General features: G+C 46.2%; 1 protein-coding gene across 3 annotated transcripts in view; it reads right to left on the bottom strand.

The window, feature by feature from the left end:
- Positions 1 to 1,566, bottom strand: part of TRABD2B (TraB domain containing 2B) — a 225,357-nt gene extending 223,791 nt beyond the window's left edge. The window contains exon 1 of one of the 3 annotated variants that reach the window (XM_081485180.1): positions 536 to 1,566. In XM_081485180.1, the coding sequence (XP_081341306.1) occupies positions 536 to 1,411 (876 nt within the window). In that variant the 5' untranslated portion in view covers positions 1,412 to 1,566. The remainder of the gene's footprint in view (positions 1 to 535) is intronic. The other 2 variants (XM_081485179.1, XM_081485181.1) reach the window with 2 other exon arrangements.
- Positions 1,567 to 25,681: the final 24,115 nt, after the last annotated feature.

The raw sequence follows: 25,681 nt of genomic DNA, 5'->3' as shown, positions 1-25,681 counted from the left end.
ATCCTTTTTGTGAAACCGGGGGCACTTGGGAGCGTGGGTGATGGGGCCTGGGCTAGAGATGGAGAAATTTTGCCTGAGGTCACCGGCGGGGGTCAAGAGAAAGAGGGGAGCCTGCGAGGAGTCTGAGCGTGTGAACGAGAGGAAGGGGCAGAGAAGAGAAAGGCAAGGAACGGCAGAAACATTGTCAGAAGTGGGAAGAGAGGAACCAGAGGGTAAAGACGGGATCAAAGTAAGACGGGAGTCCAAGAGGGCACAGAGAGGAAAGGTCCAAGCGGGACCGAAAGTCCGAAGAGAGCCCGAGAGCCTCAGCGGGTGGAGAAGGAGCTGGAGAGGGAGCGCCCCAACTCGGTTCCCCGCACGGGGCAGGAGCTCGGGCGGCAGAAGCCAGGGCAGGGCGCCCGAGGCAGCGCCCGGAGCGGAGAGGTGGAGCGGGTGGGCCGAGGTGGGTGCGGAAGGCAGGACCCCCAAACCATCGTCCCCGCGGGGCTGGAGTGGCCGGGCGGCCGGGAGAGTGGCCGGGCGGGCGCTCGCTCACCGATCCGGGCGGCCGGCACTGTCCTCCGTCCGGGGGCTGCGGGCGGGCGCGGGCGGTGGCCAGGAGGGCGGCGAGCAGCGGCCCTGCCAGGGCGGCGTGCATCCTGCCGGGCCTGCGGGGCGCGGGGGACCGTCCTGGGCGACGCCCCCTCAGCGGGGCAGGCAGCCCCCGTCTGGGCACGGAGGTTCCTCCGCAGCGCGGGGCACCAGACGCGGGATGCCGGGAGCCCTCTGGGGCGTGGCTGGATGTCCCTGCTGGACCCGGGGGTCCCTTTGGGGCGGGGCTCCGTCTGCGGTAAGAGGGGGATCCTCTGGGGCGGGGCCCCCTCACCGGGGCGCTCAGCCCGCTTGGGCGAGCCCCCGGGCTGTGAGAGCGCGCCGGGGTCCCGGGACGCGCGGAGGTCCCGGAGCTGCGTCGCGGTCCAGGGGTGCGCGGTGTTCCCGGAGCAGTACCGGGACGGCGGGCGCGCGAGGACCCGGGGTTATGCTGGGGACCCGGGGCGCGCAAGGGTCCCAGGGGTGCGCGGCGCTCCAGGGGGCGCGCGGCGGGACAAGTGCGGCGGCGGGCGCGGCGGGGGCGGGGGTCGGGTCTGGGGCGCCCGGTGGCCCCCGAGCGGGGCTCAGAGGGGCGGCGGGCGGCCGCGCGGCCGCTGCCCGGGCTCCGCCATGCTGCTCCGCGGCCGGGAGGGAGGGAGAGAGGAGGGCGGGAGAGCGGCGCGGAGCCGGGCCGGGCGGGGGGCTGGGGCCGCCGGGGCGGGGGGAGGGGAGGACCCGGCGCGGGGGGCGGGGGGCCGGGGCCGCGCCGGTCCGGGCCGGGCCGCAGGGAGTCCGGGCGAGCTCTGCGCCCGGGCGCGGCGAGGCGGGGTCTGATGGGCATGGCAGGCGCTCGCTCGCTCCTCTCCGGTTCCCTCGCTCGCTCCCTCACACACACGCGCGGAGGGAGGCGAAGCCCGCAGCAGCCACTTCCCAACTTTCCAAACTTCCCAGCGCAACTTTTTCCTCTGCTCCCCTGCCCGCGCCTCCTCCTCGATCTCCCTCCCTCCTCCCTTCGCCAGCTCCCCTCTGGGCCGCAGCTTCCGCGCGCGGCCGCCAGAGGGCGCCTGGGCCGAGATCCGAAGAGCCAACTTCAATGAGCTCCGCTCTGGACTCCACTGGCCCGGGCAGAGGCAAATGTGGGGAGATGGACCAGACAAGTGCTGGAGCCGTAAACAGAGAGAGAGGAGAGGGACAGGAGTGGGTCAGCGCTCCCAGACTGGCTGGAAGGCAGCGCTCAAAGGAAATCCCCGGAAGCTGATATCTACAACTTTGTATCAAACCTCTGTTCCCAATGCTGGCACGTGGTTAGTAGGTGTTCTGCAGACACTAGTTGCATTAAAACAAAACAACAAAATGATCTTCCTCAAAATTTCTTCAGACTTAAAACCATTTAAACAGTTTTCTCCATCTATATTTTTGTACCACATAGGATCCTGGTGAGGGGGCCTGCAAGGGTGAGAATCAATATCCCAGTTCCTTAGATCTTAAGAGTTGAAAGAGCCCTTAAAACCAGCCTCCTTCAGTTCTGGAGAGACAAATGAAACTTAGAGAAGGCCAGGAGGCAAGACCCAAGCCTCTGGATGGTTTCCAGCCAAGAGGGAAACTGAGTCATGGGCACCACTGCTTACTTATGTTAAGAAAAGTTCACTGATTCTTTCTAGCCTGAGGACAGAGACTGGAGGAAGAATGAGGTGAAGTTGTCAGAGCCCTCAGCCTGTGGAGGAGGGTAGATGGGGACAAACATGCAAACAGGTAATTAAAATATGGACGGCAAGTGCCAGGAGAGACAGAAAGCACAGAGAAATGGGAACAGAGAGAAAAGTTTCCTTATACAGCCCTGGGGCTCAGGGAAGACTCCTGGGAGAGGTCTTGAAGGATAAGTCGGGGGTAGCTGAGTAAAGGAGCAGGTGCCAAGCTGAGTAAAGGAGCAGGTGGGAGAGTGCGGGTACCTGCAGGGGACTGCTAGCAGTTAGGCATGGCTGGAGCAAAAACCCAGAGGTAAGTATTTAAGTTGTGTCCTTTGGCCAGGTGTTGTACTTGGTGTGTACTAGGTGATGGGGAATCATTGCAAGACTTGAAGTAGAGGGTGGCTGGCGCTGATCTATGCTTTTAGGAGGCCTGGAGTGGAGGGGTCAAGCTGAAGGTAGACAGATCATTGGGTAGATGGGCAGTGAGTGGAGAGGGCCCCGGACTCCTGGCTCTCCCATGCCTCCCACTGCTTCAGGCAGCAGTGAGTGTAGATGGAGAATGGCCACTCTAGAAGCTGAGCAGGAAAGACCCACTGGGCTGCAGGAGCTGTAAAGTTTCTGGAGCTCAGGACTTGGATCTTTGGTGGGGAACCAAGAAGGTAAGGAGGGGCTACCAGAGACTTCCAGGCTGACTCACCTGAGATCATCATTTCTGAAGGTCAGAAATAATGAGTGTGGGCAGTTTCATCTGGTTCCACCTGCTGGGTGTCAAAGCCACCTCGACTCTTTGCTATGCACACATCTGGTGACAGATGCAGATCAGGCCAAAGGGCCCGGATGGTGTGAGAGAACAGTGTGGCTCCGTGCTTCCCACACACAGAGCTCTGAGAACTGCAGCTGCGACAAAAGAGAAGTCCTTTAAAGGGCCTCCACTCCTCAAGGCTCCAAAACTCCCTGCAAAGTCAGCACTCCCCATGGCGAGGATGAGGTGAAAAGCCTGGGGAGTGGGAGGAGGATTTAATTCCACTGAGAGTGCGTGTGATGGTCTTCACAGGGACCTAGAACACAAGGCAGATCATAGGTAACAAAGGACATGATGAAATTAAAAAGGAATCCATATAGTTAAAGTGATGGTGCACATGACTATGTGTAGGAGTTTTAAAATGTTCCAGGGCTTTTTTCCTAAAATTATAAATGTTTCATTGGCTAATTATCATGAGTGCCAGTTATGACTTCCTCCTCCACGGTCCTTTTATATAGCTGTGTGACCAGGTCAAAACAATTCACTTCTCTGTGCCTCTCTTGCTTCACCCCATGTCTTGCCCTCACTATTTTTCTGAGTCAGTGTGTACAATAACACTTTAGGATCCTCACCGGTATGTATGGTTGCTGATACTATTACTGAGATGCAAGAACAAACAAGTTTTTCCATTCCTAGGTACATAGCCAAGAAAACTGAAAGCATCTGTTCTCACAAAAACTTGTACACAAATGTTGATAGTAGTACTATTCAAAATAGCTAAAAGGGAGAACGAACCCAAATGTCCATCAACTGATGAGTGGCTGTATCAAATGCGGTAGCATCATACAATGGAATACTATTTGGCCTTAAAAAAGAATGAAGTGCTGATACATGCTACAGTATGGCTCAATCTTGAAAAGATTATGCTAAATAAAAGAAGCCAGTCACAAAAAGGCATGTATTATATGATTCCACTTATATGAAATGTCCAGAATAGGCACATATAGAGAGGCAGAGAGTCAATTGGTGGTTGCTTCAGCCAAGGAGGAATGCAGAGATGGGGGTCGGTGGGGAGGAAGGATCGTGGTTAAAGGGAACTATATTTCTTTGGAAAATAATGAAACTATTCTAAAATTGATTGTTGTGATGGTTGCATAACTCTGTGAATATGCTAAAAAACCCAGTATATAGTATAGTTTAAATGGGTGAATTGTATGGTATGTGAGTTTTATTTCCATAAACTTGTTACTCCCAAAGAAGAACAAACTAGTTTGAGGCCCCAGGAGAGGGTGGTCCCCAAGAATAGGGGTTTCTGTGTTTTCAAACAAGTTTTTCTCCCACCTGGTATATGCTGAGCAGCCCCAGATGAGCTATCTTAAAGTCCTAGAGATTCCACAGGCTTCTGCTAACCTCTCCCTGAGTGACTTCTGGTGGTTGAGCTGTCCTGGCTAGACCTCAGTTGCCCTGTCATCAAGATGAACTAAACCAACAAAGTCTGCCTCTTGAGCAGATCCAGGAGCCCCGGGCCTGTCAAAGGGCGTCTCTCAGGCAGGGAGGTGAGGGGCTCCCCTGCTGGGCTGGACCAAAGGAGAAGCTTTGCTCTGAGCCAGAGGGCTGCCCTCTCGTCCAGCCATAGCCTTGGTCGTGGGCCACACTGGTATTTTCCAGTGGACCTGGCATGGTCTGACTCCCAGCTCCAGCTCTATCTCAGATGTGCCCTACTCCTACCCACCCCCAAGCTCTATCTTCCCCAGTCTTTTAAAAAAATATTTATTTGGGTGAACCAAGTCTTAGTTGCAGCATGTGCAGTGTGTGGGATCTAGTTCCCCGATCAGGGGTAGAACCCAGGCCTCAGACACTGGGAGCACGGAGTCTTAGCCCCTGGACCACCAGGAAAGTGCCCTTACCCTAGTCTTAGTGGGTTGGAAGTTAATCTTTGAAGGTTGAAGGTCATGATGTCCTTGGAGGATGGGAAATATGGGAAGAAGGTTCTGGGACCATGCAGGGATCAGTAGTGCTTAATACACTAGAGTGGTAGAAAGAGCCAGAAAAAAAGGCAGAGGCTGAGATGGTTCCTAAAGGGTACTCATTCTCTCCCAGGAGCGGGGAAATATACACCACAGAAGTGCAACCGAAGAGCAGACTTGCCAGATTAGATGGTGTTTGTTAAAAACAGAAAGTTCTACTAGATCTGGCCCAATGTGGGAGCAGGATACAGAGGAATCAGCCCAGAGTTCTGTCCTCAGGGAGCTTGCCACCCAGGGAGAGAGACAGAGGTACCCACAAATAGCACTTTGGGAAACAGATGGGGGCTGAGGGAGAGCAGCAACCTTAGGAGAGAAGAAAGTCAGGCTTAGGAGAGAGGAGGCCAGCAAAGGTCTTACTGAGTTGGTGATGTTTGAGTTGATCTCTAAGGATGAGCAGTATTTGGACAGGGGATGTGAGGAATGGAAAGTCATTTCAGACAGTGGGAACAGTGTGTGCAAAGGCAGGGAGGTATAAGTGTTTGGCTTACTGGGAATGCCATAAACTAGAACTTGAGAACCATTGGGGAGGATCAGAAATAAGACTGCATCAGTAAGGGCCATGTGTGACCTTGGAAAGCTGTTCATCTTGCCCTTCAGAGGATATAATCGTCTTGGGTTATTCTCCATAAATTGTGCTAACTGAGGGTAGCGAACATGTCAGGTTCCTGAAGAGATGCATTCACAGCCCTGTGTGTGCAGCCATCAGTGATGGAATAAAAATGATCTGCATTGACTCTGTTAACTCACAAATAGTTATGGGCCCCCATGTCTGCAGGCATGAAGGAATACAGTCCTGACCTCTGGCTACTTGCAATTGTTGAACAACACAAAAATTATTCAGGTGACTAGTTAAAATGCATTTCAGTGCCAGGTGAATCATGTAGTAATCGTAAAAGTTCAGGAAAAGCCAGTGAGAACTGGAAGGTCAGGGGCGTTAAACCAGGAGGCATGGAGTTTGTATTCGGCTGTAGAGGAAAGTGGGATTTAAATAGATGGAAAGAGCCTTGTTTGCAACCCAGTTAAGGGGGAATGATGACAGTGAAGAGGCAGAGGAGGGTCAGGGCCTAGGACATTCTGGCTGAAGAAGAAGGGTGATATTGAGAATGAGTTGTCATGGGGATGGGGTGATATGGACCAGGTCTCTGCAAGTGAAGGAGGAGTAAGAGCTGGGGATTATCGTAGACCAGTTCTGTGCCAGACTCTTTATCTAAAGCAGGGGACCCTAGCCTCCGGGGTCTGCTAATCTGAGGTGGAGCTGATGTAATAATAATAGAAGGAAAGTGCACAATAGATGTAGTGTGCTTGAATCATCTCAAAACCATCCCTCTGATCCAAGTCCATGGAAAAATTGTCTTCCACGAAACTGGTCCCTGGTGCCAAAAAAGTTGGGAACCACTGATCTAAAGGATCTCAGCAACACTGTGGGACAGGTATTTTTACCCCCATTTTAAAGATGAGGAAGCTGAGTCTCAGAGGGGACATATGACATATTCAAGTAACACAGCTGATAATTTGAAGTTCTAGACTGCCTGGTTCTTTCTGCTGAACCACTCGCTTCCTTTAAGACACCAGTGGGAAGGTAGCGAAAGGTGTTTGAGCCAGACTGGGTGCATCTTGTGCACACACACACACACTTTCACTGGGGGACACATTCACACCACATGTGGCACATCCTGGGCTGTCTCTCCTCATCTCATTAGGACAGTGGGACATTTGTCATTTAGGAAACTTTTGCCTTTCATTTTAGCCTGAGCCATCTGAGGCTCTAGTCCTCTATTTAGCCATTAGTAGAAGTATGGAAAGGGAAAAAAGAAATGTGATGCTTGAAACAAAACACCCCATCGAGCTGACCACTAAATAGCACTTAGACCCCAAGTATACACACAGCTGCTTTATGTAATGAAGGCTGTGGACCATGTTCCTGAATATAAAATAACAAACCACATATAACGTTTTACATAGCTGTGTAATTAGCACAGATCTGTGAGTGTGTGAGCCGACCAGGGTGAGGGAAGGGGGGCTCAAGCCTCTAGTGCAGTGAGCTGGAAGGAAGAGCATGTGCTGTTGGACCAAGAAGTGGAGGTTTGAATCCTTGCTCCCCATGTTGCAGCACTAAGACCTTGGGTAATTTATTTAAACTCTGCAAACTTCCAGTTTCATATCTGTCGATAGGTGTAAAAGTATAGGCCTTATTGCAAATGGTTTGACCCTTCTTGCCCCTAGAGGAACATTTGGCAATATCTGAAGATATTTTTGGTTATCATAATTGGGAAGGTGCCACTGGCATATAGTAGGCAGAGCCTGGGATGCTGTTAAACATCCTACGATGCACAGGATGGTCTTCCCAGGTGGCTCAATGGTTAAGAATCCACTTGTCAATCACTGGGTTGGAAAGATTCCCTGGAGAAGGAAATGGCAACCCGCTCCAATATTCTTGCCTGGGAAATCCCATGGATAGAGGAGCCTCGTAGGCTATAGTCCGTAGGGGGTTACAAAGAGTTGGACATGACTAAGCAACTAAACAACAACAAAAAATGACATCTAAATATTTCAATTAATAATTCCTGGCAAAGGCTGAATCACAACAGTTTGAGAAATGCTGATTGTCTGAACCCTGATGATTCAAACAGTGTAACTCAGACATTAGCTCCTGAGTGTGTATTGCTGGTTTGATCACGATTGCATTTTTTATTGTGCTTAAATACATATAACATAAAATTTACTATCTTTAAGTACATGGTTCTATAGCAGTAAGTACAGATGACCCCTAAACAACATGGAGGTTAGGGGTGCCAACCCTCTATGCAGTTGAAAATATGAGTATAATATCGGTCCTATATCCATGGCTCCACATTCAAGGATCCAGCCAACCGAAGATCATGTGGTATTGCAGTATTTACTATGGAAAAAGTCCTGCATATAGATGGATCTGAGCAGTTCAAATCCTCATCATTCGGTGGCCAACTGTATATTCATAGCATTGTGCAACCAGTCTCCAGAACTCTTTTCATCTTGGCAAAACAGAAACTCTGTATCCATTAGACAGCAACTCCATTCTTCCCGCCCCCCCGCCCAGCCTTTGTCAGCTGTCATTCTACTTTATCTCTCTGAATTTGATTATTCTAGATACCTAGGGCTTCCCCGGTTGCTCAGCTGGTAAAGAATCTGCCTATAATGCAGGAGACTCTGGTTTGATTCCTGAATCAGGAAGATCCCCTGGAGAAGGGATAGGCTACCCACTCCAGTATTCTTGGGCTTTCCTGGTGGCTCAAACAGTAAAGAATCCACCTGCAATGCAGGAGATCTAGGTTTGATCCCTGGGTTGCGAAGATTCCCTGGAGGAGGGCATGGTAATCACTCCAGTATTCTTGCCTGGAGAATTCCTCATGGACAGAGATACCTGGTGGGCTACAAAGGTGTCCATGAGGTTGCAAAGAGTCCCACATGACTGAGGGACCAAGCACAGCAATACAGATTAGGAAATTGGAGCCCCAAACTTGATCAAAATCTCCCAGCCAGTCCATGGCAGAGCCAGATTTGAACCGTGGCAGGGTGACCCCAGAGGCTGACACAAGCTGAACAAAACTCATGTACCTGCTCCAGCATCTGAAGTGTGGCAAGGATGGCAACTTCTATAAAGAGGGAAAGGGGATTTGGTCATTCATTAATGCGACACATATGTGTTGAGAGTCGAATCAATGCTAAAGCATTGGTGAACAAGATAGGCAGAGATCTATCCACAATGGCCTTACTTTCTAGTTCATGAAGAAAAACAATAAAGAAGTAACCCAGAACAGTGGGAGAGAGTGTGTCTGGTGGATGCAGAGGAGTCTGCTATGAGAGGAGCTGAGGGAAGAGCATTCCCAGCAGAGGGACCAGCCTGCACAAAGCCCAGAGGGAGGGACCACTTTGGTGTGTTCAGGAAACACAAGATCCCAGCAAAGCTTGCCTGCATGAGGGGGGAAATTCTAAGAGATCATATTAGAGAGGTGAGAGGGGCCAGGTGAAGCAAGGGTTGGAATTCCAGCTTTACTAAGAAACTATGTGTGTGTGTGTGTGAATTGATCAGTCATGTCTGAGTGTGTCAGCTGCAACCCTATGGACTGTAGCCCTCCAGGCTCCTCCATCCATGGAATTTTCCAGGTAAGAATACAGGAGTGGGTTGCCATTCTCTTCACCAGGGGATCTTCCTGACCCAGGGGTTGAACCAAGGTCTCCCGCATTGCAGGCATTCCCACCAGGGAAGCCCAAGAAACCATAGGAGGGCTTTAAAGAAAGCAACACAATCTGATTTACATTTTTAAAAGCTGGTTTAGACTTTGGTGTGCAGGTTGGTGAGGTGGCAAGTGAAGATTTCCAGGAGTCCAGTAAAGGCAAGAGGTGAGGTTGCTGGTGGTTCTGTCCAAGGTGCATGTAGTGAAACTGGAGGAAAGTGAGCAGGTTTGGGTTGAAGAAAGAGAAGGAAGTGAGGAGGTGGACGTGGCCCATTCAGGCAGCTCTTGCTTGGACTATTATGGGAAAGAAATAGAATGGAGAAAGAACAGGGATCAGTGGAGAGACTTAAAATCATGATCCTATTGTGTTTGTATGCCAGTGTGAAGAATCCAGCAGACAGGAAAGAGTTTGTGATCCTAGAGCAAGAAGGACTCCATGGAAGAGTCCTTGAGAAGCACTAGAGGAGGTAAGAGGCTTGAAATCCAGAGACAATGGAGGATCCCATCCTTGTTAGGATGTTTCATCTGTTATTACAGGAGCGCGGGCAGCAAGCATGTGAATGTTGTAAGTAGTTCAGAAAGCTGTTCTGAAATACTTATTCCTCAGAAATATCAGTGCCTTGTCCTGGGCCTCTGGTCAGCCCCTAGCCCTGAACACTGATCCAGACTGAGTTCTGGCCCCTAGACTGGATATGTAATCCTTTGTACATGAGGGAGACCCTGGGAATGACCACGGATGACTTAATGTAACCCATCTCTACAGCCGAAAAAACCACTTGAAGCACAGTAGTTGATATTCCGCAACCAGGAAGAATCAATAGATGAAGGCTGCCTTAAGACAGTATCCACAAGTGGTGTCCCCAGGACTTGTGAGAGGAGAGGGTTATTAAGAGTAGAACCATTTTTGAGGAGTGTCTTAATAGAAGGATAGCCAAGAGGCTGGGGCTTCATAGGTGGTTCAGCAGTAAAGTGGTTCTGCCTGCAATGCAAGAGATGCAGGTTCGATCCATGGGTTGGGAGGATCCCCTAGAGGAGGAAATGACAACTCACTCCAGTGTTCTTGCCTGGGAAATCCCATGGACAGAGGAGCCACAGTCCATGAGGTCGCAAAAGAGTTGGATACGACTTAACAACTAAGCAGCAAAAACAACAAGCCAAGAGGCCTTTCAAAATGGGTCAAAGGTTGGACTTCATTAGAATGAGAGGCCCAGACTGACATAGGATGTTACTGAGATTGTCAACAAGGACTCAAGCAGAGTGAAGAGTGGGTTAAGTGGGGTTACTGGTGGTCAGGTAAATCTAGGAACCCCGAGTGACTTGGAGCTTTTTCCTTTTTTGTGGGTCTTTGTAGCACTAATGTCACTTGTGCAATCGGGCTTATACATTTATATGGTAATTAAGAGTTTTTAACTCTTAAATATATGCTGTATAAAAAGAGCCTTCACAAATCCTAGCCTAATCCCCGAGACCTCAATTTCCTCATCTGTGAAGTAAGAACAATAGTAACACATAGCACACAGGTGTGTTGTGGGGATCGAGCTGTTGGATGTGAAGGTGCTTGTGTACTGTCAAGGGCATGAATGTTACTTTTATGATGATTATTAATTATATTGATAGGAAGAGGCTTCTAAAATATCTCTTCTCCTTTGATAAACGCTTTCATGCTCTTCTAAGAAGTTACAAAAGAGCATCAGTCATCTGCAACACAGATGCCTTATGGAAGAGGTCATGAGTGTCCTCATCATAGTGGCACCCAGAGCTACTGCACTCAGCATTCGGGTAGGTGGTGCCTTGCACAAGGGCACTCTGCTGAGGAGGTTAGTGGGCAGTGAAATCCAGGGGCAAGAGGCTGCATCTATGTTTGATTCCACAAGGCACAATTCAGGCTGGCAGTGGCTCTGATAACACCGGCCTGCACACTTCCTCAAATATTTAATGCTTGCTTGACCTTTGTTGTTCAGTCGCTAATCTGTGTCCGACTCTTTGTGACCCAATGGACTACAGCATGCCATGCCTCCCTGTCCTTCACCATCTTCTAGAGCTTGCTCAAACTCATGTCCATTGAGTCGGTGATGACATCCAACCATCTCGTTCTCTGTCATCCCCTTCTCCTCCTGCCTTCAATCTTTCCCAGCATCAAGGTCTTTTCCAATGAGTCAGTTCTTCACATCAAGTGGCCGAAGTATTGGAGTTTCAGCTTCAGCATCAGTCCTTCCAAAGAATATTCAGGACTGATTTCCTTTAGGATTGACTGGTTTGATCTCCTTGCAGTCCAAGGGACTCTCAAGAGTCTTCTCCAGCACCACAATTCTAAAGCATCAATTCTTTGGCTCTCAGCCTTCTTTATGGTCCAACTCTTACATCTTTACATGACTACTGGAAAAATCATAGCCTTGACTATATGGGCTTTTGTCAGCAAAGTGAGGCCTCTGTGAGAAATAGAGAATCCAGCCCAAATTCTAAATTGAGAAAAATGGAGATTTGAATTTGGATATGATGAATTTGGGGACTTTGGGCAAATTCAGTGATGGAGACTCAGTTGACTTTCTGTCTTCAGCTATTGACACATTATGAGGACTTTCCAAGCTGTATCTTCAGATACAGATGGTCTCTCCTCTACTTGAGTGCCCTGCTTTTCTCTCAAACTCATCATGCATACATGTTAAGTTGCTTCAGTCATGTCTGACTCCTTGCAACCCATGGACCATAGCCTGCCAGGCTCCTCTGTCCATGGGATTCTCCAGTCAAGAATACTGGAGTGGGTTGCCATTCCCTTCTTCAGGGGATCTTCCTGACTCAGGGATTGAACCCACATCTCTTATGTCACCTGCATTGGCAGCTGGGTTCTTTACCACTAACGCCACATGGGAAGCCTCCAAACTCATCATATCCAAATTCTAATCTCCATTTTTTTCAATTCAGAATTTGGGCTGGATTCTCTACTTCTCACATTTTATGTTTGAAAGCTCTTTTCATTAATCTTGTTTGGATGTTGCGTGTGACAAGAAGCTTACTGCCTTGTGAAGTGGCCAGCTCCATTTTTAAGCATCTCTATGAAAGATATTCCCGTTTGGATGCAGAGTTCCAAAGAACAGCAAGGAGAGATAAGAAAGCCTTCCTCAGCGATCAATGCAAAGAAATAGAGGAAAGCAACAGAATGGGAAAGACTAGAGATCTCTTTAAGAAAATTAGAGATACCAAGGGAATATTTCATGCAAAGATGGGCTCGATAAAGGACAGAAATGGTATGGACCTAACAGAAGCAGAAGATATTAAGAAGAGGTGGCAAGAATACACAGAAGAACTGTACAAAAAAGATCTTCACGACCCAGATAATCACGATGGTGTGATCACTCACCTAGAGCCAGACATCCTGGAATGTGAAGTCAAGTGGGCCTTAGAAAGCATCACTATGAACAAAGCTAGTGGAGGTGACAGAATTCCAGCTGAGCTATTTCAAATCCTGAAAGATGATGCTGTGAGAGTGCTGCACTCAATATGCCAGCAAATTTGGAAAACTCAGCAGTGGCCACAGGACTGGAAAAGGTCAGTTTTCATTCCAATCCCAAAGAAAGGCAATGCCAAAGAATGCTCAAACTACCGCACAGTTGCACTCATCTCACATGCTAGTAAAGTAATGCTCAAAATTCTCCAAGCCAGGCTTCAGCAATATGTGAACCGTGAACTTCCAGATGTTCAAGCTGGTTTTAGAAAAGGCAGAGGAACCAGAGATCAAATTGTCAAAATCCACTGGATCATCGAAAAAGCAAGAGAGTTCCAGAAAAACATCTATTTCTGCTTTATTGACTACGCCAAAGCCTTTGACTGTGTGGATCACAATAAACTGTGGAAAATTCTGAAAGAGATGGGAATATCAGACCACCTGACCTGCCTCTTGAGAAACCTGTATGCAGGTCAGGAAGCAACAGTTAGAACTGGACATGGAACAACAGACTGGTTCCAAATAGGAAACGGAGTACATCAAGGCTGTATATTGTCACCCTGCTTATTTAACTTATATGCAGAATACATCATGAGAAACGCTGGGCTGGAAGAAGCACTAGCTGGAATCAAGATTGCCAGGAGAAAGATCAATAACCTCAAATATGCAGACAACACCACACTTATGGCAGAAAGTGAAGAGGAACTAAAAAGCCTCTTGATGAAAGTGAGAGAGGAGAGTGAAAAAGTTGGCTTAAAGCTCAACATTCAGAAAACTAAGATCATGGCATCTGGGCCCATCACTTCATGGGAAATGGATGGGGAAACAGTGGAAACAGTGACTGACTTTATTTTTTGGGGCTCCAAACTCACTGAAGATAGTGATTGCAGCCATGAAATTAAAAGACGCTTACTCTTGGAAGGAAAGTTATGTCCAACCTAGATAGCATATTAAAAAGCAGAGACATTACTTTGCCAACAAAGGTCCATCTAGTCAAGGCTATGGTTTTTCCAGTAGTCATGTACGGATGTGAGAGTTGGACGGCAAAGAAAGCTGAGCGCCAAAGAATTGATGCTTTTGAACTGTGGTGTTGGAGAAGACTCTTGAGAGTCCCTTAGACTGCCAAGAGATACAACCAGTCCATCCTAAAGGAGATCAGTCCTGGGTGTTCATTGGAATGACTGATGTTGAGGCTGAACCTCCAGTACTTTGGCCACCTCATATGAAGAGTTGACTCATTGGAAAAGACCCTGATGCTGGGAAGGACTGGGGGCAAGAGGAGAAGGGGACGACAGAGGATGAGATGGCTGGATGGCATCACCGACTCGATGGACATGAGTTTGGGTGGACTCCGGGAGTTGGTGATGGACAGGGAGGCCTGGCATGCTGCGATTTATGGGGTCGCAAAGAGTCGGACACGACTGAGCAACTGAACTGAACTGAACTAACATTTAGAAACTCCTGTATATTGAGCCTACATCTGCCTGCTACTGCTGCTGCTGCTAAGTCACTTCAGTCGTGTCCGACTCTGTGCGACCCCATAGACAGCAGCCCACTAGGTTCCCCAGTCCTTGGGATTCTCCAGGCAAGAATACTGGAGTGGGTTGCCATTTCCTTTCTGTGCCTTATACTCACTAGTTGCTGGTCTTTACCCTTGGGATCACACAGAGCAAGTCTTCTCCATTTTCTTTATGACAGCTATTTATAGATCAATAGGGATGAAGTTACCCTGTGTCATATTGCTCTTTTTTTTCCATTCCTCCTAGAAAAGGTTTTGTTTCTTTCTACTCTTCTTATCTTCATTTCTAACATTCCTGTGTCTAATGGAACCAACCTTAATGTCCATTGACAAGTGAATAGGAAAAGAAGATGTGGTGTACATACATACAGTGGAATATTACTTGGCCATAAAAAAGAATGAAATAATGCTCTTTGTAGCAACATGGCTGGACCTAAGAGAAGGTCCTAGTAAGGCTGGACCTTACTAAGTGAAGTAAGTCAGAAAGAGAAAAACAAATATCATATAATGTTACTTATATATGGAACCTAAAAAAAAGATACAGATGAATTTATTTACAAAATGGAAACAAACCCACAGACATAGAAAACAAAGTCAGGGTTACCACAGGGAAAAGGAGGGGGGATGGGTAAATTGGGAGTAACATATACACCTGACTATATATAAAATAGATAACCAATAAGGAGCTACTATATACCACAGGGAACTATAGTGAATATTTTGTAATAACCTATAAGGGAAAAGAATCTGAAAAATAAATATTTGTATAAGTGAATTATTTATATATATGACTGTGCTGCGTATCTGAAACTAACCCAGTGTTGTAAATAAACTATGTGCATGCTCTGTTGCTCAGTTCTGTCCGACTCTTTGCAACCCTTTGGACTGTAGCCCAGCAAGCTCCTCTATCCATGGGATTTTTCAGGCAAGAATATGGGAGTAGGTTGCCATTTCCTACTCCAAGGATCTTCCTGACCCAGGGAACAAACCCTCAACTCCTGCGTTGGCAGGCAGATTCTTTAGCACTGAGCCACCAGGGAAGTCCACATATCAGTTATACTTCAATTTAAAATGTTTTCTGTGTCTAGAAATGGTACCAACAATATACAGTTACTTCATTTATTGATTTACTAACTGATTCGTGCAACATCTATGTGCCCAGTGATCAGAGGCTAAGATAGGAAATGACTTGTCCAGGATCTTACAGTCACTAAGCTCTTCTCCGACTCTGGATTGTATTCTTTCACTGTGACTATAAGGCAAGGAGATCAGACCAGTCATTCCTAAAGGAAAATGACCCTGAATATTCACTGGAAGAACTGATGCTGAAGCTGAAGCTCCAACACTTTGGCCACCTGAGACGAGGAACTGACTCATTGGAAAAATAACCCTGACGCTGGGAAAGATGAAGGGCAGGAAGAGAAGGGGTGGGGGTGACAGAGGATGAGATGGTTGGATGGCATCACTGATTCAATGGACATGAGTCTGTGCAAACTCTGGGAGATAGTAAAGGACAGGGAAGCCTGGGGTGCTGCAGTCCATGGCGTTGCAAAGAGTTGGACATGATTTAGTGACTGAACAACAGCAACAGCTATGACTACAGCTGCCTCTGTATAGAATCAGTGTCCTCAGAATCTAGTTCACATCTAAAGCAGCAGAAATGCCTCTGTTTCATCAAACTTTTTGCCTTGGAGGTTTTTCTAAATTTGTCCAAAGTGCCTGGTAGTTTGAGTTTGAGTTTTGAAAACCTCAAAAAATTGCTCCCCATCTCTCTCCTCCCCTCTCACTTCAGCAACTCATGCTCAGAGTATAGCTGATTCAATGTCAACAGTTTCTTCATAGTTCTAGATCTTTTTTCCTCACTTGCTGGAGTAATCACTATTTCTAGTGATAACATACAGCATTAGCTCAGCCTAGGGATGAATTGGGAGAGTAGCATTGACATATATACACTACCACATGTAAAATAGGTAGCTAGTGGGAAGCTGCTGTGGAGTGCAGGCAACTCAGCTCAGTGCTTTGTGGTGACCTAGAAGGCTGGGATGGGAGGCGGGGGTGGGAGGGAAGCTTAAGAGGAAGGGGACATATGTATACATATAGCTGATTCACTTTGTTTTACAGCAGAAACTAACACAACATTGTAAAGCAATTATACCCCAATAATTAAAAACAACAACAACAACATAAGTTCCTAAGAGAGTAAATTCTAAGGAATATCAGAATATCACCTATACAGGGAAGAATATGGTTAGACAGAAGCTTCGAGAGGGTGAAGACCATGACCATGTTTTTCATTTAACATGGTGCCTCATTCATATTCATAATAGCTGCTCGTTCTAGCTGTGACTCACTGATGACATTGGAACACTTTCTGTAAGCCAAAAATTTAGCCACATGTACAGTTAGGTGCTAGTGGTAAAGAACCCGCCTGCCAATATAGGTGACATGAGATATGCAGGTTCGATCCCTGGGTCAAGAAGGTTCCCTGGAGAAGGGCGTGGCAATCCACTCCAGTATTCTTGCCTGGAGAATCCATGGACAGTGGAGCTTGGTGGGCTACAGTCCATTGGGGTTGCAAAGAGTCTGACATGACTGAAGCAACTTAGCTTTCTCACAGAGTTAGGAGAGTTCCAGTCATCCTCAGTTCAGTTGTGTCCGATTCTTTGTGACCCCATGGACTGCAGCACGCCAGGCTTCCTTGTCCATCACCAGCTCCTGGAGCTTGCTCAAACTCATGTCCATTGAGTCGGTGATGCCATCCAACCATCTCATCCTCTGTCATCCCCTTCTCCTCCTGCCTTCAATCTTTCCCAGCATCAGGGTCTTTTCCAATGATTCAGTTCTTCCCATCAGCTGGGCCAAAGTATTAGAGCTTCAGTGCCAGTCCTTCCAGTGAATATTCAGGACTGATTTCCTTTAGGATTGACTGGTTTGATCTCCTTGCAGTCCAAGGGACTCTCAAGAGTCTTCTCCAACACCACAATTCAAAAGCATCGATTCTTCAGTGCTCAGCTTTCTTTATGGTCCAACTCTCAAGTCTATACATAACTACTGGGAAAACCATAGCTTCGATTAGATGGACCTTAGTCAGCAAAGTAATGTCTCTGCTTTTTAATATGCTATCTAGGTTTATCATAGCTTTCCTTCCAAGGAGCAAGCGTCTTTTAATTTCTTGGCTGCAGTCACCATCTGTAGTGATTTTGTGAAAGTGAAAGTCTCTCAGTTGTGTCCGACTTTTTGGGACCCCATGGACTATACAGTCCATGGAATTCTCCAGGCCAGATTACTGGAGTGGGTAGCAGTTCCCTTCTCCAGGGGATCGTCCTAACCCAGGGGTCAAACCCAGGTCTCCCTCATTTCGGGTGGATTCTTTACCAGCTGAGCCACCAGAGAAACCCAAGAATACTGGAGTGGGTAGCCTATCCTTTCTCCAGTGAATCTTCCTGACCCAGGAATTGAACCAGAGTCTCCTGCATTACAGGCAGATTCTTTACCAGTTGAGCTACTGGGGAAGCCCACAGTGATTTTGGAGCCCAAGAAAATAAAGTCTGTCACTGTTTCTATTGTTTCCTCATCTATTTGCTATGAAATGATAGGACTGGATGCCATGATCTTAGTTTTCTGAATGCTGAGTTTTAAGCCAGCTTTTTCACTCTCCTCTTTCAGTTTCATAAAGAGGCCCTTTAGTTCCTCTTCACTTTCTGCCATAAGGGTGATGTCATCTGCGTATCTGAGGTTATTGATATTTCTCCCAGAAATCTTGATTCCAGCTTGTGCTTCATCCAGCCTGGCATTTTGCATGACATACCCTGCATATGAGTTAAATAAGTAGGGTGACAATATACAGCCTTGACATACTCCTTTCCCAATTAGGAACTGGTCTCTTTTTCCATGTCTGGTTCTAACTGTTGTTTCTTGACCTGCATACAGGTTTTGCAGGAGGCAGGTAAGGTAGCCTGGTATTCCAATGTCTTTAAGAATTTTCCACAGCTTGTTGTGATCCACACAGTCAAAGGCTTTAGTGTAGTCAATGAAGCAGAAGTAGATGTTTTTCTGGAATTCTCTTGCTTTTTCTTTGATCCAGTGGATGTTGGCAATTTGATCTTTGGTTCGTCTGCCTTTTTGAAATCTGACTTGAACATGAAGTCCTCGGTTTACGTACTGTTGAAGCCTAGCTTGGATAATTCTGAGCATTACTTCACTAGTGTGTGCGATGAGTGCAATTGTGTGGTAGTTTGAACATTTTTTGGCATTGCCTTTCTTTCGGATTGGAATGAAAACTGACCTTTTCCAGTCCTGTGGCCACTGCTGAGTTTTCCAAATTTGCTGGCATATTGAGTGCAGCACTTTCACAGCATCATCTTTTAGGATTTGAATTAGCTCAGCTGGAATCCCATCACCTCCGCTAGCTTTGTTCGTAGTGATGCTTCCTAAGGCCCACTTGACTTCACATTCCAGGATGTCTGGCTCTAGGTGAGTGATCACGCCATCCTGGTTTTCTGGGTCATGAAGACCTTTTTTGTATAATTCTTCTGTGTATTCTTGCCACCTCTTCTTAATATCTTCTGCTTCTGTTAGGTCCATACCATTTCTGTCCTTTATTGAGCCCATCTTTGCATGAAATGTTCCCTTGGTATCTATAATTTTCTTGAAGTGATCTCTAGTCTTTCCCATTTTATTGTTTTCCTCTATTTCTTTGCATTGATCACTGAGGAAGGCTTTCTTACCTCTCCTTGGTATTTTTTGGAACTCTGCATTCAGATGGATATATCTTTCCTTTTCTCCTTTGCCTTTAGCTTCTCTTCTTTCTCAGCTATTTCTAAGCCCTCCTTAGACAACCATTTTGCCTTTTTGCATTTCTTTTTCTTGGGGATGGTTTTGACCACTGCCTCCTGTACAGTGTCTCCATCCATAGTTCTTCAGGCACTCTGTCTATCGAATTTAATCCCTTGAATCTATTTGTCACTTCCACTGTATAATCATAAGGGATTTGATTTAGGTCATACCTGAATGGTCTAGTGGTTTTCCCTACTTTCTTCAATTTAAGTCTGAATTTTGTGATAAGGAGTTCATGATCTGAGCTGCAGTCAGATCCCGGTCTTGTTTTTTCCTGTCATTGTACCTCCTCACCAATTCTTGGTCTTGTCCATTTTTGTAATTATAGTCATGCTAGTGGGTGTGAAGTGGTATCCCATTGTGGGTTCAGTCTGCGTCTCTCTAATGACTAATGATGTTAAGCATCTTTTCCTGTGTTTATTTGACATTCTTATACCTTCTTTAGTGAGTCATTTGTTGAAATGTTTTGCTCGTTTATATCAGGCTGTTTGTTTGGCTTTTTACTGAGATGTGTTAGTTCTTTAGATATTCTGTTTGCAAGTCTTTTGTTAAACATAGTTTTGCACATATTTTCTCCCAGTACATGGCTTGTATTTTCATTTTCTTCATGGTGACTTATGAAGAGAAAATTTTGAAGAAATCCAAGTTATCAATTTTTTCATTTTATAATTTGTGTTTTTGGTATCTTATTTAAGAAATCTTGGCCTAACCCATGGTCATTAAGATTTTCTCTCCTTTGTTTTCTTCCGGAAACTTTATAGTTTTAGGTTTTACACTTAGGTCAGTGATCCATTTTTAGTTGAATTTGTATGAAGTGTAAGGTGAGGGTCGAGGTCTTCTTTTTCTTCTTCTTTTTTCCTTCTTTTTGGAAATGGATATCCATTGTTCCAGCATCACTTGTTGAAAAGATTGTCCTTTCTGTATTGAATCATCTTGGCACCCTTATCAAAAATCATTGGTTATTTATGCATGGTGTATATTTGGACTCTTCTTTTGATTTAGATATCTGTATTTATAGGAACTCCACACTTTTTAAAAATTGCTATAGCCTTATACTTAGTCATGAAACTGGGCAGTATAAATTTTCCAACCTTGTTCTTCATTTATGTATTTGTATGGCTACCTTGAATCATTTGAATTTTCACACATATTTCAGAATCAGTGTGTCTATTTTTGGACAGAAGCTTGCTGAGACTTTGATTTAGATTGCAATGATGATTGCAATGAATCTCCAGATTTACACCTTAAAAACACTGTCTTCTGATCCATAAGCATGGCTAATCTCTCTTTAGTTTTTTGTTTTTTTTTTTTACTCCCCTCAGTGATCTTTTGAGGTTTTTAGTGTATACAACCTGCCATCCTTTGCAAAACCATTCCCTAAGTGTTTCATCATTTTTGATGCTCTTAAAAATAGCCTTTAAAAATCTTCAGTTTATGATTGTACTTTCCAAGTATATAAAATACAACTGTATTTTGTTTATTTTTCTTATCTCCCATAATATTGCATCTTCTGTATCTATTGAAATGATCATATGGATCTGTGATGATATCCCCTCTCAATGGCCAAACTTCTCTGGGAATTACCGGGCAAAGGGGTATGGTTACTACAATGCAAAAAGGCCAGCCTCTCAAAGCAAGAATAAAGTAGAGAATAGTAGAGAAGGGACTGGAAGGGAAGGTAGAATATCTAGCACAACAAATGTATATGAGAGTGGCTGTGTCTCTGAGCTCTCTGTTCTGTACCAATGGCGTATTTGCACATGTGTTCTTGTATCAGTACCACAATGTGTTTATACTGTGGTTTTGTATCATGTCAGTATCTGAAAAGGTGAGTTTTCCTCCCTTCATTTTTCTTTTTTCAATGTTTAAACTTTTAGGTTAAATCCATTTGTATTCCTCCCTGTATATTTTCGAATAAGTAGATTGAGTTCTCAAAAAAATCAATTGATTGACCTTGTGTTAAATGTTTATACTGATTTCAGAGAAGAGACATTCTTTTTTAAATGCTAAGTCCGCCCTGTCCAAGAACAGGAATGTGTCTGCTTATTCAGATAATCTGTGTCCTATACTAGTGTTATACTCTTTATCACAGTGGTATGCTGTATTCTTGGTTAAATGAATTCCTGGATACTTTCTATGTTGTTGCAACAGCGAATGGTGCAAATATTTAGTAAGTACAGGTCCTGTGTTCGATGCTAGGAATATAGTAGTGAACATGACCTTGTCCCTGGTCTCATGGAGCTGACTCTGCAAAGACAGACATTGCACATGTAAACAGACAAATGGACGGCCACACATTGTGAAGAGTGTGTGGTGAAGCAAAGGCCCAGCTTTCCACCCTGGCCTTCTGCCTTCCCGGTGTCATTTCTCAGGGCTCCGTGTCTCTGCTCTTATAAGGATCCCAGCCAGATGTCAGGGAAGCAGGGTTTCCAGTTCCAGATCTGATTCTATCTAGCCAGCTTTTTCATCTTCAGAATGAAGAGTTGGACTACACAACCTTTGCAGACTCTTCCAGCTCCATCTACCATATTTTGTTTCTTCCTTCTCTCCCTCTGTTTTTCTTCTTTCTATTTTTGTCCCTCTCTCCTTCCCTTCTTCCCCCACTTTCCTTCTTTCTTCCATGATTGAGTATGAAGGAAAGAATAGTATTACCTTGGGGATGGAAACTGTTTAGTTTTCTTAAAACTGTCTAGTTTTAAGTGCTGTTGAATTGTTCAGACCAAATGCCTACAGTAAAACATGCAGGTGTGACTCAGGAGTAGAATTCATGCTGGAGATGGGAAGATACACTGAAATTCATTATGTGAGTAAGACCACTTAGAAAGAGTGTATAAAATAAGAAAAGAGAGAGAGAAGGATTAAGAATAGAAACCAAAGACTGAGCCGTTTAAAGTAAAATTAGAGAGAGGAAAGGTCTTTCAGAGGAAAATTGCGATAGGTTTATTTTTATAAGGCCAAGTGGTAAAGAATCCTCCTGCCAATGCTGGAGATGTGAGTTCAATTCCTGGGTCAGGAAGATCCCCTGGAGAAGGAAATGGCAAACCACTCCAGTATTCTTGCCTGGAAAATCCCATGGACAGAGGAGCCTGGCAGGCTACAGTCCATGGGTTCACAAAAGAGTTGAACAAGACTTAGCAACTAAAGAACAGCAACAAAGACACTTTGGAAGGAAGTTTATTGATTCATAATCTTTTAGAATTCTTTTTTATCATCCTCACTCTGGAAGGAAACTGGTCAAATTGATGGCCTTCTATGATTTAAAAATATAGCACAGATTTTTAATCATTTTGTTAACAAGATGCTGGAGAAAGCCATCTCAGTCCTCACTGACTCAATTTCCTTATCTGAAAAGTGGGCATGATAAGGCTTATTTGATGAGGCTGTGATGAATGTGAAATTTAAGTCTAGGAAAGTAAGAAATTTCTATGGAATGAGGAAATATTAGTGTAATCATTTTGTATGATAACACCAAGAGTTAAATTTGTTTTCTGTCTTTGACCTTTTTTTCCCACATCTAGTGACTAACATTTTTGTAAACTATTGTGCGTTCCATTCTCACATATCTTTTCCTTCTGTCTCAGCTTCTCTGGGTTACCCACACCCAGCAGTTGGGAGATCAGAAAGACACCATCTGCTGGTTAATAAACAGACGTGTATTCGTTTATAAGCTGATTGGATCAGGGTGTCTTGATGTCCGTGATCTGAATGTTCATACATTCCACCACTTATCTGAGGTCACACCCAGAGGCTGTGTGGCTGGAATGAATCACAGTTGAGCTGACCATCCTTCCTGGAATCCACAGACTGCAGTGGACATGAGTTTAGCCAAAGTGGGCACCTGCCACCTACTCAAATCAGAACTAACTCCTGGTGATCACATCTTTACAGACTCCATTTGGGGCCCCAATCAACATGGGTTGAGGATCATGGATGGAGCTTCGATTGAGTGCCTTCTGCATGCTCAGCACTGGGGTGGAGGCTGTGTATGGGGTGGAATTAGAATAAATCACGAGACCTGGAGCTCCTCAGGAGGAAAGAGGATGGGGGGATGGCGACAGGTTTTGGACAGAAACTTAAGGCATTTCACGGGCATCTTGTAATTTATCTAGACCAGGTTGGGATCTAATAATACATAACTTCCCCCAAACGAATGAACACTCTGCCTAAAGATTCAAAAATCGCTCTAGTCCCTCTGAGCTTACTGACGTCTGTTGGCTCCCCTCTTGCCCTGAAGTGTGTTTACTTCTCTGGGAGTTGCAGGCTCTCGTGTTCACAGGGCTTGGCGAGGGCCTTGGTCTGTCCTCCTCCAAGTGGAGACGAAGAGCTGCAGATTTATCCGGACTTCACAGCCATCTTCCTTGCATTCTTTATCCCCCAGCTGGATATCCCAGAGACATTAACAGATGAAGTAGGGGTTGTTTGCTTTTATTTAAGGAAGAGATATTGGAGAAAAAGAATGAAGCACCAAGCACAGGGGAGTCAGTCATTTCACCGCCCGAGAGTTTATAAGACCAAAAAGATTCTATTGTAAGAAAGGCATCCACAGTCATCAGTTTGCCTCGTACTGCTGTTTTTCAGAAAGGTGCTCAGGCCCCCAAATATCTTTTATTTTTTGGTTAGTAGAAGTTGATTTTTAAAATTGGAGAATAATTGCTTTACAACGTGGCATTAGTTTCTGCGGTAGAGCAAAGTGAATCAGCTATACCTGTACATATATCCCCTCCCTCCTAAGCCTCCCTCCCACACACCCCCATCCCACCCCTCTAGGTCCTCACAGAGTACCGGGCTGAGCTCCTTGTGTTATACAGCAGCTTCCCACTAGCTGTCTGTTTTACACGTAATAGTGCATATATATCAATGCTACTGTCCTAATTCATCCCACCCTCCCCTTCCCCGCTGTGAGCCTCCCAAACTTAAAAGTGCTTACCCAAAGTCTTATAAAAGTCAGTGGCAGAATTGAGATTAAAATCTAGGTTTCTCTTCCCCACTCTGAGCTTCTATTGTGTACTGCAGGGAGGACCTAGGACAGTTGAAGAAGAAGGCTGTAACAGGAGTGGCCTAGGCCAGGCGTCCATATGGGCAGTCCAGGAGAGGGCTTGGAGCCCATGGCCATGGTGTCAGGGCTGGTATGTCACTCACAGGGTGGTTAGGCCAGCCCTGTCTTGCTTTCTGGTTTAGTCTCTTTTCCTGGAAGTTTGGGCTTTTTAGAAGTGCTACCCTCAATAATCAGGGCTAATCTGATGGGTAAGCAACACCCAGGGCTGTGTCTGTTGGGACTTTAGGCCTCTCCATGCCAGCTCTGAGCTGCACTCCCACCCCCAAAAGTCAATCTGAAAGCCAGTGGGTGGGGTGTGAGTGGATATTGGCACTAGAGATGAAATGCAGACTCACAGATTGAAATTCAGAACCCAGATCTACCAATTCTCAGTTGTACCAGCTTACAGAAGCTGTTGATACTTTCTGGGCCTCGGTGACTGAATCTGATTTTCATACCAACCCAAGTAAAGAAGGCCTATTAGAAAACTAAAGATCAGAGAGGTGGGACGGCGGCCCGGATGTAATACTAATCATACAAGGGGTTAAGTCTTGGCCAAGTTAGCTTTCATCCACGTCAAGCACTATGTATCAATCCTCACTGCAGCTCTGGGAGAGAGGTACCACACTTCCCCCATTTTATGGATGAGGAAACTGAGGCTTAAAGACAATGGGTGCTTTTTTGGCATCTCCTATGTTCCTCATGTGTTTCCTGAGGCAGACATGGAAGTCTTTCCCACTTTACAGAGGAGGAGCTGAGGCACAGCGTACCTGGGTTACCCAGGAAGGAGCTGGTGGAGGACCTTCGTCTGAGTCCAGGTCTCCTGGTTCCCAGCTCAGGCGTCTCCCATCTCCCACCCTGACTGGGCCCCGTCAAGTCCCAGGAAGGGCATCCCCCCCGGGCACGTGCTCTCCCCGGCCAGCCTCGCCCCTCTTGCCTGGGAAGCATGGCCCTCATCCCCTGCCAGACAGCCTAGTTGCCCAACTCGTGGGCAGGAGCCAAGCCTGGCAGCCTTTGGTGGGAGTCCAAGTCGAGCTGCTCTTTCCTGCGCCGAGTTTAGCACGCAGCATGGCTTCATCATCCAAGTATGTCCTGCCAGACAGGCCTCAGCTGCTGGCCGGAGGGGCACTTGGCGGCCGGAGAGAGCTTGGCGCTAATTGGGCCCAGCCGACATAAATCAGGGCTCTCGTTAAGAGGAAGTCCAGCCGTTCTCTGGCAGGCAAGGGGAGAGAGATGGGAAGGATGGCAGAGTGAGAACCCCTCACAGAAAGGGGTTGAGTCCCGCCAAGTCCTAGCGACCTTAGCAAGTGTCCTGAGTCATTTGGGGTCTTCGTCCATCTGAAGAGTTAAGAGGCCGTACACAGTGATCTCTGATAGTTCACGCCAAACTATGGAGCTGTCCTGTTGCTTCAGAGCGTGTGAAGTCTTTCCTTTTTGTTTGGAGCACCATCGGGGATAAATCGTTATATCCCGTGGTGCGGAGGGCTGAGTCCCTGTCATCTGACTTGGGGGAGCTAAGAGGAAGTCCTTCCCATGAACACAAGATCTCCTGAGTGCTGTTTCCATGTCTAGAACCTTTGTGGCAGAAGACTTGGATTCTCCCTGGAA

This window comes from Giraffa tippelskirchi, chromosome 5 (assembly GCF_054371585.1).
Source record: "Giraffa tippelskirchi isolate mGirTip1 chromosome 5, T2T-mGirTip1v1.2.pri, whole genome shotgun sequence".
Taxonomy (NCBI): domain Eukaryota; kingdom Metazoa; phylum Chordata; class Mammalia; order Artiodactyla; family Giraffidae; genus Giraffa; species Giraffa tippelskirchi.
The sequence above is the reverse complement of the archived record's forward strand: the minus strand, read 5'-3'. Positions and strand labels throughout refer to the sequence as shown.